This window comes from Oncorhynchus nerka, linkage group LG2 (genome assembly GCF_034236695.1).
Source record: "Oncorhynchus nerka isolate Pitt River linkage group LG2, Oner_Uvic_2.0, whole genome shotgun sequence".
NCBI classification, from domain to species: domain Eukaryota; kingdom Metazoa; phylum Chordata; class Actinopteri; order Salmoniformes; family Salmonidae; genus Oncorhynchus; species Oncorhynchus nerka.
The window spans coordinates 17,828,123-17,843,363 of NC_088397.1; the positions used below are offsets into that span (position 1 = coordinate 17,828,123).

Below are 15,241 nucleotides of genomic sequence, written 5' to 3' on the forward strand. Positions count from 1 at the left end.
GACTCAAAAGACAGCTCAATTGGTGGGTCACGAAGCAAAAACGTTTGAGAACCCCTGCATCAAAACAATACAAAATAGCTCATTCGAAAATAACATGCAGAATAAATGTCTGCCAGCTCATTGTTAAATCCTCAAACTCATTTGCAGTAGTTCATAACTATATTCCAGTTTACACATTCACATGGGCTTCCTATTAGAAAAGATGACAATGAACATATGATTAGCTGGGGGAGAAAATACAAATCTGCATGAAAACATTTAAACAAAAATAGGGGAGAGTGGGGTAAGTTGAGCCAAAGAGGTAAATTGAGCCACCCTTGTTTCTAGGAAACTATACACAAAATGTTATAATTTGAACAAATATCTACGAAGAGGTCATCATTTCATGGAGTCTGAAGGAAGAAACCATTTGGAAAAAGTAAAAAAATATATATAAAAAATAAAATAAGATTTTCACCAAGTCAAATTAATTTATATTATAGAGGTTTCATGATGCTTGTATCTAAAGCAAAGCAGATCATTTTAAGATTATTCTATACATCAGCATGAAAGTGCTTTATTGTATGTGTGTGTGCTAATATAATCTAAATGTTTGCCTTGGGGTGAACCAATGGCAAGTTGAGCAAATTGAAGTGTTTTCTTCCCAGGCATAATGCAAGGCATTATCGCTGGGATATGAGGTAACAGGGCCTGGCCAATGTTAAAAATATATATATATAAACTACAAAGTGTTTGAAGCCTGTGTTAAAAAGGTGCTTAAAATTATTAAAAAGAAAAAGCAATTGTGTTCGGGAAATAAAGATAGATATTATTTTTAAAAGGTATTGGTAATATTTCATTCAGTAGAGACATTTCAAAACTATACACAAAATGGCTTAATTTACCCCCCTCCAGACAACCTGTTTTCAAAACTAAAGTTTACACAAAATGGCTTATTTCAGGGATACACAACATCCGAAATAAGCAAATCTATACAAAAAGTGATGCTGAATGTAAAAAATGGCTCACCCCACTCTCCCGTAAGCAAAACTATACACAAAATGGTCACTAAAACACTTCCTGACACAAGGTGCATTGAATTACTCACTGGCAGCAAGCATAACTTGTTCCCAACTGGCCTACCTGGTTAAATAAAGGTGACAAAAAAATAAAAGTCCACTGATATGGTTAGTTTGAAGGCCCTAAAACAATTGGCATTTGCTTTGTTCACAAGCAATCACTGATTAAACCTAAGACAATGGGAGTGTAGTGAACATACACACAAAGGGCTTCATTTAGAAAATCTTTTCACTCTTCAAATAAAATCTTCAGGAAGATTCAGCAGCCCAAAAATGCATCCTGTCACATGTCTACTTAATCTAAAGCAATGCTAATGTCATCACATAGTAATCATGGTCCTGTGAGGCACACCTCTCTCACTGGAGGACTTCTGTACATCTAACAATAGACACACAGATTCAAAAATATGGTTTTCGCTAATCAATACAATTGCAGCAATTGTCGAGAATTCCTAATGATCGAAAAACTGAATCATTTGCTGAATATAACAGGCTACTGTTCCATCAGTAGAAGAAGTAGTCCAGTAGAATTAGTTAGACTGTTTCTGTAGATCATTTCCTATTGGTCCCCTCTACTTGAGATGATTATTTTCTCAGTCAGAGTTACAAAAACAAACATGCTTCAACATTATTAGGGAACATATGATTACCCTGTATTTGGAAAACTCTGAACATAATCCCAGTGGATAACACCATTTGGGATGTTTCTGGGATGAGAAGAGAAAAGCAGCCACTACATAGTACATGTCAACAGTCTCTCTGAGAACATTAGGCTGACAACGAGGCCCAAACTCTGACTATTAAAAACAAAACACTGTTTGAGTGAGAAGTAGGGATTGGTCTAACGCCGAAAAAGAAAATTCCTTAAATGTACCTACTACAGTAGCTATATGCTGGTCTATTGTACTTCGAAAACAATGTTGAGGCAGGTTTCTTAGGATGCAAACCTTCCCAAACAGCCTAATTCATTCTCTTAGAGGTGCTCCCACAATGTGATTTGTACCACATACAAGGTCATGTATTGCTACTTACAAGCAGTGGTGTAAAGTACTTAAAAATACTTAAGTACTACTTAAGAAGTATCTGTACTTTACTATTTATATTTTGACAAATTTTACATCACTACATTCCTAAAGAAAATAATGTACATTTTACTCCATACATTTTCCCTGACACCCAAAAGTACTTGCTATATTTTGAATGCTTAGCAGGACATAAAAATGGTCAAATTCACACACTTATCAAGAGAACAACCCTGGTCATCCCTACTGCCTCTGATCTGGCGGACTCACTAAACACAAATGATGTCTCAGTGTTGGAGTGTCCCCCTGGCTACTGATGAAGAAAAAATGCAATTGTGCCATCTGGTTTGCTTAATAAGTCATTTGAAATAATTTATACTCTTACTTTTTATTACTTAAGTTTATTTAAAACCAAATACTTTGACTTTTACTTGAGTCATTTCTATGAAGGTATCTTTACTTTTAATCAAGTATGACAAGTTGGTACTTTTTCCACCACTGCTTACAAGACCATTAGGCTGATCGAGTGAGCTTTTTATTATCTTGTTGTAATGTATGTGGGCCCTGCCTGTAATTCTTTAAAAACATTGAGAAAAAAATATGTATTCCATAATAACATCCTTTTGGTGAACTGAATCCACGTTGGATATAACAGATAAGGCACTAAGGGCTGAGAACAGTGACTGTTCACTAACACTGGTAAACTACACTCCCCCAACACATCCAACGAAGTGTCATGAGGTCTCGACTCACCTCTAAGTCTCATCTGTCCTTGTGCAGTCGTGTGGAAACCGTAGCAGAGATTCCCAGACCATTTAGACCACTCAAAGTCAGTGTAGGGGGTTTAGGTGTTGATGTAAAGATGGCACAATGTTCAAGGGATAGTTGAGGATTTTGGCAAGGAGACCCTTTATCTACTTCCACACAGTCAGATGAACTCATGGATACCATTTTACATCTCTGCATCCAGTATGAAGGAAGTTAGAGGTAGTTTCGCCATCCAATGCCAACTAGCGTTAGCTGACAGGAAGTCTACAGGGACAACTTGCATGCTAGCTGTTCCGATAGACTTCCAGTCATTACGCTAACGGTAGTTAGCAATTTGGCACTGCACACAGATACATAAAAATAGTCTCCACGAGTTAATCTGACTCTGGGGAAGTAGATAAAGGGCTTCACTGCCAACATTCCAGAATATCCTTTCAGCCCTTCACGTTGTTCCCATTGGACAGAGGTTCCGTCTCTGAGGGGTTTGATGGTACGGGACATAGCTCAGTGGGCGTGGCCTGGTCGGTGTCCCCTCCACCTCCTGCCAATTGGTTCCTGTAGTGGCGAATGATGACCCAGGCAGCACAGCCCAGGTAGATAACCGTCAGCAAGGCAAAGTAGAAAAAGTAGACCAGGAACTATTGGAGAACAGAACAGCACTCATTAGAAAACATATGGTGTTCCCATATGGGTGACGTCAGCTTGCAGGAAGTTGTCTGAGTGTGGTTGTAATCAGAGTGTGTGTGACTGACCTGGGAGTGCACGTCTAGTCCCAGACCCTTCTTGTCAGAGACGATGAGGGTGATGATGGACTTCAGAACGGTCGCCAGGAAAGTGTTGACCCCAAACACCAGGGCACACAGCTCCTTGGTGAGCGAGGAGGCGATCTGGAAACTACAAACACCACAACAGGATAGTCAGCTAATTAAATGTACAGCCTATAGTAAGAAAGACGTGACAGTTCTATTTGACAATGCATTCATACACTGTACACGTCTGAACATGAAAATCCCCAAAATCCCATTATATGTATACAACGAAATAAAAGTAGACCTAAAGAAACGTACATGGCGATGGGCACGAGGAACTGGTAGAAACCCTTGAAGAGGGAGTAGGCCACATAGCAGACCCAGATGTTGCTGGTGGTCCCCATGAGGAGCAGCAGGCCAGCCTGTAGAGCCGTGATGACGCCGATCACCAGCTCAGACCACACGTTCCAGCGGATCTTCACGAAGCCCGCTGCAAATGACGTGATCGCACCTGGGACAGAGTTAACGAGGTGGAGTTAGTCAAAGAAGATAAGCTGTGTGTGTGTGTGTGGACTCAGGGTCACAGTTTGACCATCTCGCCGTGTGAGCAACATCTAAACCATTGTCATCTTCCACCACCTTTCAACAGAACGTGACTGTTTAGTCTGCTATTGTCTCACCACATTCTGCTTCATGGGAATTCCTCTTCCTAGATTGATGGGCTTTGTATGTCTCCTGTCCTTGTCAGCTGTTTAGGTCATGTAATTTCAGTCATAATTAAATCATTGGAGAGGGGTCAGTCTAAAACAGTGTTTCCCAACTCCAGTCCCCCCAACAGTGCACATTTTTGTTGTGGCCCCGGACAAGCACACCTGATTCTACTTGTCAACTATTCATCAACTATTGAATCAGGCGAGTTAGCCTGGGGCTACAACAACGTGTTGTTGGGGGTACTGGAGGACTGGAGATGGGAAACCCTGGTCTAAGACAACTCATTTGACTGAGAAAATATGTACCTTGAAGCATGTTGCCATGGTGCTCTCACTACTACCTCTGCCAACTGCTGTAGGGGTGTTAATATTTTGTAGGAATCATTGACTTGGAGAACACAGGCTCCAACCCTGTCAGACAGTAAAGACCCAGGTGAATGCTACATATTGGTTATTAAAACACTTGTATACCTGGCTTTGGAGGGCCTTTGTACCCAGACTAAAACCTAGAGAAATGGATCCCTCACCCAGTAGTGTGGAGACAGCCTCCACCCCTCCGTTGTAGACGTGTTTGTTCTCCGTGGCGGGGTACACCTTGTTCCACAGGACATGGACGTACAACAGCACCAGGTAGTAGCCAGCGGAGTTGAACACCCACCACAGGCTCCACAGTCTCAGGCTGGGCCTCCGCGGCACGTTCCTCAGCTCCTTCAGCATCTGAATAAACACTGAGTCCCTCCAGGAGGAACCAGAGCTGAGAGGGGCCAGGGAGGGTGTGTCACCTGAACCCAGGCCAGCTTCGCCCTGCTTCATCCTGGCCAGCTCCGACTGGGCAGCAGCCTGCTCCTGGAGGTTCCTCTGGGCAGCGTGGTGGGCCCTGTTGAAGAACAGGGACCTCTTGGGCCAGGGCAGGCAGCAGGAGAGCACCAGGCCGAAGGACACCAAGGCCAAGGAGACAGCACTGAGCATGGCGAAGGAGAGCCTGCCCACAGATATCAGCAGCTGGCCCAGCACCGAGCTGGCAAACACCCCCATGAGGACGCAAGAGCGTGAGTAGCTGGCCACACGTTGGTAGAGCTCTGGGGTGACCAGGGAGAATATATAGGAGGAGTAAGCCACGCGTGCTGCCATGGTGATGCCGTAGAAGAACTCCATGAACTGCATCTCTAAGAGGGAGGAACCCAGGAGGAGGAGGAGCCAGATGGCCACGTGGCTGAGGCTGGAGAGGACCAGGACGGGCTTGTAACGCAGGACGTCTGTCAGGAGGAAGACTGGCACCAGCACCGCCATGTAGGAGTAGGACAGGATCGGGTTGATCTCATTGGTCACCTGGAGGAAGAGAATGGCGGGTATGAGGGGGAGACCACATAGAAGAGACAGAGGACTCCGTGGAATCCAATTCTCCTTGTAAAAGTTGTTGTAGCTGAAGGCTCTATAAATGTGCCGGCAGGTGTTCTCAAATTGCATATTTAGGCTAGTTTCCTGTGAGTCCTCGAACACTGACAAATGCACATACCTCATATGCTGTTCAGAATAACCTTGTCGCTGTGCTGACACCTTTGCCAACGCAACAACGTTAATCCCCCTCTACAGGAAATGAGGGGAGCAAAAACCTTCACTGATCCCATTCATTTGAATTAATGCTACATTGTAGACAAGGACACCTTCCAATGAGTCTGCAGACTTCAGGCCATTAGGTTCATTAGTTGATACTGAGCCAGACAAGCCTACAGTAACCAATCAGAAAAAGAGACTTCCCTAATTTGTAGGAATGTGAACTTTGACCAGAGGGGTTACTGCAGGAGGGGTTACTGCACTCACACTGTGATAGCCTTATTACAGTCCAGTGGGTTCCATGACTAAGGAACACTGGTTCAATTATTTTAGGATTGAGCGGTTGTAGTTCAAGCTCCTAGTATAAATTCAGATGGAACACGTGTCAGCTGATATAGCTTATATCAGGGTTGTCCTTCTACGTGTCATACAAGGCTATAGCCTCCAGCGCAGGACAATGCCTTCCATATCCCTCAAAATCAATTGGGCCTCAGGTTGAACTGACATGCCCTGGCCTTTAAATATATATATCATTTTATTTTTTACATTTAACCTTTATTTAACTAGGCAAGTCAGTTAAATAAAGGTTCAATAAAAAAAAATATTTAAAAAATTCAGTAGAAGACCAATAGCAATAGTTGACACGACTAACAATATACTTGTTTACTAAGCAAGAGTGAAGATAAGTTTCTCAATCTTTCCTACTAGTGCTCCAAAATTATTGAATTCACATAGTAATCAAAATACTAACGTGCAATATCCATATCGCAAGAGATCCATATCACAAGATCCATATCGCAAGAGATCCATATCGCAAGAGATCCATATCACAAGAGATCCATATCACAAGAGATCCATATCACAAGAGATCCATATTACAAGAGATCCATATCACAAGAGATCCATATCGCAAGAGATCCATATCGCGTATTGTATTGCAAGAGATCCATATTACAAGAGACCCATATTGCAAGAGATCCATATTGCAAGAGATCCATATTGCAAGAGATCCATATTGCAAGAGATCCATATTACAAAAGATCCATATTACAAGCAATATTTTGAAACGTGTAATGGACGTTTTTATAGTTTCCGCCATGTTTTCTCCTCTTGCGGCTGCTTCCCCCCAAGCGGTGCAGTTCCTCCTCCTTGCGGTTAGATTCACTGTAAGTTCGCATACTATTCTGTTAGGTCAATGCAGTCAACTAATCGTTCCAAACCAGAACAATGCCGCTTTCCACTTTGGTTCTTAATAGCGATGGGGGACCAAATCTAAACAGTTACATATCGGGATATTATTTGTGACTATATATATATCATACCACTGACAATATCACCCCCCCAAAAAAAAATGCGATGTTCTCCATCTTCTATTTAAATAAGGAGCCACACCAACATTCCAAACTGTTATAGGGGGATGACTGTGCATCACTGACCTGTTCCCTGGTGAAGTTCTTCTCCATGCTGAGCAGGTTTGGTGTTATAAAGGGCTCCCCAGGCTTCAGCTGCACCATAAACCCATAGAAACACAGGAACACCACCGACAACTCCCAGGTCCGGGCGGTCTTGGTCTGGCCGTCTGAGGGGTCCTCGGGTGGGGGAAGAGCCATCTCAGGGTCAGGCTCTCCAGGGGAGGTCTCCTTCAGGTCCAGTTCAGCCTCTTCCTCCACAGCCCTGTCCCCACTCACCATAGCGTCTTTGCCCACCATGGTAGTGGCCTGACAGTGGACACTGGGGTCCCAAGTCTACCTCTGACTGTATCAAATGACTAAGTGGTATTGCTATAGTGAAGAGGCTTGGTATAGGAATTTTCATAGAAACCAGAGAGTAGGGCCTAAACCACCAATTCAGATGTTCTAAGCAGACAATGAGTAGAGATTCCTGTTAGCACTCTTCCTTACAAGTTCCACAAAGGATCCAGTGTTAAACATTAGAGGGGGTGAGAGGGAAACCTTTTACAATGACGAACATGGAGTTAAAGTGCTACCTGCAGCCATTTTGATACTCTATGTATGAGAGAAGGTCAACCTTTGCTCCATTCCATGGATTAACAATAATTGAAAGCAAGCTAGTTTACAGCTGGACCTCTGGTCTGTTTGAACCTGTAAAATACAATAATGTTTGCAAATAGTCACTCAAAGTTTGTTTTCTGACAGAGTGCTTTATTCTTCATTATTTTGTGGGATGGTGCTCAACCAAACTCCCTATGTCCAAAGCGGTCCTTTCCCGGGCAGTGACATCAAATCACACGTATTATAGTAACAACCATGGTAAACAACGACCCTAACAGATCTGAGCTGTCAGGTAACGAGTATTATTTGGGTGCAGTCAGTGTATGATAACTTTGTTGTTCTCTGTTGGGATGATTTATTAACTTGGGGTTGACACACTCCGAAAAAATGGATTCACAACGAACGACTTGTGTAACGTTTACCATGGTTAGAAAGATTTGTAATTGCAATGCTGCATGCGTGAGACCAGACATAGTTACTTTAAAAAGTATTCGCTAAAACAGGGGTGCAACTTCTGCACGCATGGCTGGCACGAGCCATATTCAATGTTAGCTAACTAGTTACGTTAGCTAACCAGATTCCAGTCTGGAATACCTAACGTTAGTTAGCTAAAGGTAGCTAAGCTTGTCTGGAAGAGGTAGGAGCTTATTTTAATAAACCCCTTGCTAGTGAACAATGTCAGAGAGCTAGCTACAGCTAAAATCAAATAGCCTATACAATTTAGCTAACTGCCTATAGTAGCTGACACTATCTAGCTAATGTTAGCTCCATCATGCGAGTTAATATTATCTTATTGCAGGGAACATTGGTGAACTTGTTAGCTAGCTGAAGTTGACACCAATAATTGGGTTTTAAACAATGTACATACAACTTTGTACATTGACAAGGAAAGTAGGTAAAAACCTACCTCTAAATTCTTCCCCGACTGAACTCGTGTGCGCGCTGTTGCTTAGTTGAATGCATTTCAGAGCAACTGAGTCTGTGAGATTTTGCAAGGAACTATGGGGGCTGTAGTTTCTGTTGATTGACCGGAGATAATCCAAAATGCACCTTAAAAGGTATTTATCAATGAACATTAGTATATCACTCAATGGTCAATACTTTTCACTGGTTTAAATATCAATGGCCAATAGGCTACATAATGTATTCCAATATATTAGGACATAATATCACATGAACATTTAACGAATAAAGACAAACACCCGACACAAAACATAGAGCATTCTACTGAGCAAGCAATTGAACATTGCCCCATGGATAATCATTGGACGTGACCGTCGCGCGCTGTGAAATGAGGGAGTTCTATTTTCCTGGTCCGGGTTGAACCGAGAAATGGCGCCTCATGTCATCTGGGGAAGGCTAGGAGGAAGGAGCGCCCTTCTCAAATCAAACAGCAGTCTGCCCTCTCGGCCAATCGTCCCGAAACATACAACATCTCCTTTCCATAAAAATACATGTTTGAATGTTCAAACTAGTTTTAATTGGGAAGGCAGATAAAGCGTTTTTATCGCAATCACGTTTGCACAGAATCTGACTCATCACTAATCCGATTTATCACTCCACGTCCTTAATTACTAGACTTTTGTTTAGAACCGGCTAACAACCTTCAGGCTGCCCTGTTCCAAAATGAATGCAATCACCTTCACCCGATACAAACTCCTCTCATCGGGGTAACCCGAGCTAGATAAACGAATCCCCTCAGTGTGAACGTCCATATTACATCTTTGGAAAGTAGGCTACATGTCGGCGTTACAATGTAACAGAATAAAGAAACGTTGTTATAGTATGAGGAGAAAACGTATGAGAATGTTTGTAAACTTTATTTTCGCGTCACGTGTGAGCTTTTATATCCAGATTTGGAATACGTCTAGCAGTATGAATATGCTAGAAAACGCCTGCAACATCATAAACAAACTTCAGCAAACATTTGCAATGTGAGTTTGACCTTTGGAGCTATAAATGAGGGCATAGCAATGGAGTGGTGACTGACTATCCAGTGTGTTACGTAATCCTATTGTGCATTTGCCTACTTAGTTTTCAAACTGGGTTCTTTTATGGGATTTGGTAGGGTATTTATAACATATTTACTACTCATATAAATAGTTCTCCAAGTATGGCATGACCAATTTGATTATCATGTGGTTGGTTTTAAGTAAAAAACTGTCTCAGGCTACATGGAGAGAATCAGTCCATTGTCACAGCACTTTAACTGTTATGTGATTTAGCCAGTCATAAGATATCTTCTGTGCCCTCAACAGAACCCATAAACACATATCTGGGGATTTGGTTGTCATGCAGTTATCCCAAGGCAGTCCAACAGTGTGCCTTGATTTCATGGACATCACAGCCATAGCTGTGAGGAAGGCCTCACTGCAAATTCTGGATCCATCCAACCTTTCCTTTTATTGCTGTTTCCCAGACGAAGCTCTTCCTTCTGTGTCACCTCCTTTGAGAACCAGACCCTAATGTGAAAGGATAGCATGCATGCATACGGTGGCGGCCATTCTGCTGTATCACTTTCACCCATGAATGTATTCTGTGCTTTCAACTAGGAACTATCCATCTCTTTCAGATCAGTGGTTATAAGGAATCGGACAGAGAGGGAAATAAGTCTTAGGACATCATTTCCACAACATTTTCCTGTTACCTTGGTTTGACTGTGGCAATATCCTGTATATTATTCACAGCGACCAATACTCATTTCATCGCAGCTGGTAAACCCTGCCTATATTTCCCCTCTGTGCCCATCGTTCCCCTCCCATTTTCTATGAATCTTTTATAGCCATCTCCTGTCCAGTATAGAGGAGGTACATCCTCTACAGCACAGCCTGTCAGCTGTGTTTTATTAGAGGACTGAAATACTGCTGAATCAGAGGTTTCACCTCTCCTCCCTCTTTAACAATCAACTCTGTATGTGTGTATGCATGCATTCCTGTGTGTGTGTCTGTGTGTGCACGACTGCGTGTGTTCTGTTTTCAGAAATAATGCAACATGTCATGCGTAACCTCCTTTAAGAGGGTAGCCGTACATGACAATGACTGTAGCATGCAGTACAGCACCTGACTGGATCTCAGCTAGTGTTGTAGGGAAGAATGCTGCCTATTGTGTTATCACACTGGTCTAGGTGAATCAAAATCTAATCACTCTAATGTGTCCCAGGTCAGGGTCTTAAATCACTCACACAGGCTAAGTGCACCATCCTAAATCTGTCATTAAGAGAGAGGGAGGTTCTAAGAGTCCAAAGGCAATTTCTCTGATTGGCTGGTTGAGTCATTGCACCTATTGGCCCTGCCTTCAACGTCTCTCATTGGTCGTGCAGTTTTACAGCTGCCTCTCATTGGGCCAGTAGGAGAGAGATTGGGCCGGGTCTTACTCTTGTTCTCTGTGTTTGAGTGTCTGTGGATGGGTAAGACACTCTCTCTCCCATCCTGGGAGTAACTGCTTGTGTTAGTTCCTGTCTGTAGGCTGTGTGAGTGTGTGTTTGGGTGTGTGTGTGAGAGAGAGAAAGGGAGAGAGTAGCGTTTACGTTTCACCTCCCTGTCTCCCTGTTCCCTGTCCTTCCTCTCCTCTCTACTCCTCTCTCGTTCCCTCTCCTGGACTACCCCATTGGGACCTACCCAGACCCCTTCCCTGCCTGGACCCTCTACTCTCCATCCCTGTGACTCTCCTCATCTGTCCACATCTCTCCCAGGTCAAGGTAAGCACCACTTTATCTAGCTTCCTCTAATTTCAGACGTCTGATGAATTACGACCCTGGATAAGTTTACACCATATTGCAGTTTTCTAATCAATCTGTCAGGTCAGAGATATTCAAGACAGTTGGCATTGCATACAGCCAGTGATCCTGAGAAGCTCTCTTCCCTTTTTCCTCCTTGGCTGCTGTTCAAAGACGCCTGCTTGCCTGGCCCTTCTTCCTCCATGCAGACCATGGCTCTGGTGAGTCTGCTCAGAGGGAGGCAGGGAGGGAGAGAAAGAAGCAGGGGATTCAAATCAGCCAGCAAGGCCACATGGATTTCATCTACCCAGACTAAGCTCAGTCTAAAAGAGGTCCCTTATCTCTCTCCTCTTTTTTGGTCTTTGAAACATGGGTATCCTGCTCTCTGGGCATGGCAGTGTCACCTCATTTGAAAGTTTAAAATAAAAAGTAAATTCATGCTTGGGTGCAGTGGTGATTGTTTGTACCAGGCTGACTCGTGTTTTGTTGTTCTTTTAGGCTGTTGTTGTCATAGGCTTTGACCTAATTAGCCACAGATGCTCCAACAGTAGGTACAAAACAGTATCCCTACTTCCCCTCTTAGAAATGCATTGTCTCCTGTACTGTGGAGGTTGTGGGAGCACCATTAGCTAGCAAATGGAATTATGTTGCACACAGGATAATTGCCTTACCAGATAGTGTAATTACCTGCTAAATTGAATCAAAGCCATGGCCTCACTGCATTCCCTTCTGTAAACAGGGTTTAAAGGGAAGGCATGCTGACTGGTACTGAGGATGGACAGGATGTGCTCTGCTGGCTGTCTGATTGGACTTCCTGTTTTGAATCTAGTTAGGAGGGAGGGCTGAGTGTGTTGATGTAGTCCCTCAAATAAATATTGTTCTGTATACATACGACTGTGCTTTTACTAGCCAGTTAGAACCAGCACATTGTAACTACTGTGACCTGCATGTGATACCGGTTTGTTGGGGTCATCTTGACTCATTTCAAACATATATCAACTGGTGGTGATTATACAGATATTCTCATGGCATCTTGTTTTATTAGATGCATAGCTACTTGTACTAGAAACAAACAGAGTCAAATAAATGTTGACATTTTTCCCCCTTACAAGCTTCACACGTCTTTGTTAACAATCCAACGACTGTTGTTTGGAGTAAGAACACAAGGATGCGGTGTCTATGGCTTGAAAAGCCAAGAGACGAAACGGTTCACCAATAGTGCTGTTAACGTTGTATCCTTGACTTCTCAGTAACCCTCTGTCTGTACAGTAGGACAGCAGAGTTCAAAAGACATTCAAGATCCAGAACCTGCCATTCAGGCAGTACTGTGTCTTATTGTTCCATTGTCAACCTCTCAATAGGATGGATTCATGTTTTTTAACGAGTGTGGGAAATGCAGCTCAATAATGTGACATTTATTGAAATCATAAGAATAGTTCAATAACTCTGATTTGTGTAGGTGTTTGCAGTGGCGCCGTATCATGATGTAATCTATGTTCCGTATCTGCTCTATGCTTCCATAGTACTGTAGCTCTGAAACATACCTGCTGTGTACATGCCTCAGGGTTTTGGCAGTTCCATTTACTCCCATATGGCTCTACAACAAGGAGCTGACATGAGCTGTTTTTATCAGGTGTAGGGAGGAAAACTGATGATGATGGCTTATAGAACTCAGGGCCCCAAATGGAACAGAAAACGCAGCCGTATGGAATTTGGAGGACATTTTGACAGATCTGACGTGTAAGTGTGCATGCTAGCACCTTCTAGTGTAAATGTGTATTGTCCTGTCAACAATAAGGAAGGAAGGACTTTACTTACCCATTGATGGACGTTAGGGATGATACAATAGCTTCTCATTACCACACCTCTGTGTTCAATAGGCTCATTAGGTTGTATTCTATTCCTCCTGCACCCATTTGCACCATAACTCATAACAGGATGTACTGTAAGTGATACTCCGGCCTGAGAGAGAAACCTGAGTCCTCTCTCTGTTCACTGGCCACACAGAGGAGAGTTATGGCCTGGGAAATAGAGATATTTTGTCTCAGAGAAAAACAATCTCTCTCTTTTTTCTCTCTCTCTCTCTCTCTCTCTCTCTCTCTCTCTCTCTCTCTCTCCTTCCCTCCTTCCCTCCATAACCTGGTTTGACAACCATTAGTCAGTTTTATGATGTTGCCGGGAGGATTATAGACGGCTCACTGTTTCCTTTAGACACATTTCCTCTTAAGCGTCTGCAGGTGCAGCACACGGAGCAACTGATGATTATCAGATTGGAGAGAATGGATTGTCTGGCCGTCTCGGTTGACACGCACATGGCAAAGTTGTTGTTGAAACAACCTTGTGCAAACCATCTGCACTTCCAGGTTAGCTACAGTACATATTAACTATACACACCTATAGATGTAGAATAGGATCAGAGACGAAGGCAGACATCTCAGTACTCTCTTTGAGCTGTTGTATTTCTGCCTGTATTCTAGAATTAGCTGAGTAGACCGGAACAGGGCATTCGCCTCAGACTGACATGGAAATCATGTTATACACACTATTTAGTCTTATGGAACTCAGTCTCATTTCAAAGCATCACATTTTGGTTGATACCGCAGCCCTTGTGACTGTTGTTGTCAGAAAGCCCTGGAGGATAAACAGGGTCAAGTTATACTGCAGCCCTTATGACTGTGTGGTTAACAGGGTAAAGTTACACGTACTAACAGCCATTATTTCAGTACTTAAACCAACATGTTGTTTTTCATCACTAACATACTCTTACTAGTGGCCTTTACGGTGTTGATGTCAAAGCAACATACAATTAGAGAGCAGTGATATTTCTCTCAGCAAGAGGTTGAAAGAGGGAGAAAATGGAGGGAGGAAATAAAGAGGTAGATGATTACTTTAAAGGGGCAATCCACAGTTGAAATAATAAAGTGTTTTCCCCCACTTATGTTTGGTAAAAGGCTGAGGGATGTGCCTGGAGAAATGTTACCACTTTCAAATTCATAGACAGAGATATAGATGCAAGGATCGACCAACCAAGATATCAACATTATAGTTTTAAGCATGCACTGTTTGTTTACAAGCACAATGTTTACAAACATTGGAGTAAAACAAGTTTATATTTTGTGGTTCTGATGGAGTACGGTAGTTTAACTATGCTCATAAGTTATGTTATTCAAGAATCAATGGGTACATATCAACGTCCATATGTCCAAAAATGTACAGTTGAAGTCAGAAGTTTACATACACCTTAGCCAAATACATTTAAACTCAGTTTTTCACAATTCCTGACATTTAATCCTAGTCAAAGGTCAGTTAGGATCACCACTTTATTTTAAGAATGTGAAATGTCAGAATAATAGAAGCGAGAATGATTATTTCAGATTAGATTTATTTCATCACATTCCCAGTGGGTCAGAAGTTTACAATTAGTATTTGGTAGCATTGCCTTTAAATTGTTTAACTTGGGTCAAACGTGTTGGGTAGTCTTCCACAAGTTTCACACAAGAAGTTGGGTGAAGTTTGGCCCATTCCTCCTGACAGAGCTGGTGTAACTGAGTCAGGTTTGTAGGACTTCTTGCTCGCACACGCTTTTTCAGTTCTGCCCACAAATGTTCTATGGGATTGAGGTCAGGGCTTTGTGATGGCCACTCCAATACCAT

General features: G+C 42.6%; 2 protein-coding genes across 23 annotated transcripts in view; one reads left to right on the forward strand and one right to left on the reverse strand.

The window, feature by feature from the left end:
• Window positions 1-3,193: 3,193 nt before the first annotated feature.
• Window positions 3,194-9,075, reverse strand: slc19a1 (solute carrier family 19 member 1). Of its 2 annotated transcripts, XM_029647863.2 has the most exons (6): window positions 8,781-9,075; window positions 7,298-7,963; window positions 4,835-5,636; window positions 3,916-4,108; window positions 3,601-3,742; window positions 3,194-3,486 (listed from the first exon to the last, which is right to left on the reverse strand). In XM_029647863.2, the coding sequence occupies exons 2-6, from the start codon at window positions 7,568-7,570 to the stop codon at window positions 3,283-3,285; spliced, it is 1,614 nt and encodes a 537-aa protein (XP_029503723.2). In that variant the 5' UTR covers window positions 7,571-7,963; window positions 8,781-9,075; the 3' UTR covers window positions 3,194-3,282. The 2 variants fall into 2 exon arrangements, with proteins under 2 accessions (XP_029503723.2, XP_064879978.1); XM_065023906.1 differs by having other exon boundaries at window positions 7,298-9,075.
• A 511-nt stretch (window positions 9,076-9,586) lies between these two features.
• Window positions 9,587-15,241, forward strand: part of LOC115129853 (poly(rC)-binding protein 3-like) — a 36,156-nt gene continuing 30,501 nt past the window's right edge. For 6 of the 21 annotated variants that reach the window (XM_065023938.1, XM_065023940.1, XM_065023955.1 and 3 more), the window contains exons 1-2: window positions 9,595-9,807; window positions 10,132-11,570. The gene's annotated coding sequence lies outside the window, so the exon portion shown is untranslated. Of the gene's footprint in view, window positions 9,808-10,131; window positions 11,571-11,762; window positions 11,810-15,241 lie in introns of all 21 variants that reach the window. The other 15 variants (XM_065023945.1, XM_065023950.1, XM_065023966.1 and 12 more) reach the window with 7 other exon arrangements.

Coding starts and splice junctions, on each gene's coding strand:
- slc19a1 (XM_029647863.2), bottom strand. CDS start 7,570: ATGGTGGGCAAAGACGCTATGGTGAGTGGGGACAGGGCTGTGGAGGAA. Junction 5,637..7,297: donor AGAACTTCACCAGGGAACAG/GTCAGTGATGCA, acceptor CTCTTCCTCCAG/GTGACCAATGAGATCAACCC. Junction 4,109..4,834: donor GGCTGTCTCCACACTACTGG/GTGAGGGATCCA, acceptor ACTCTGTCCCAG/GTGCGATCACGTCATTTGCA.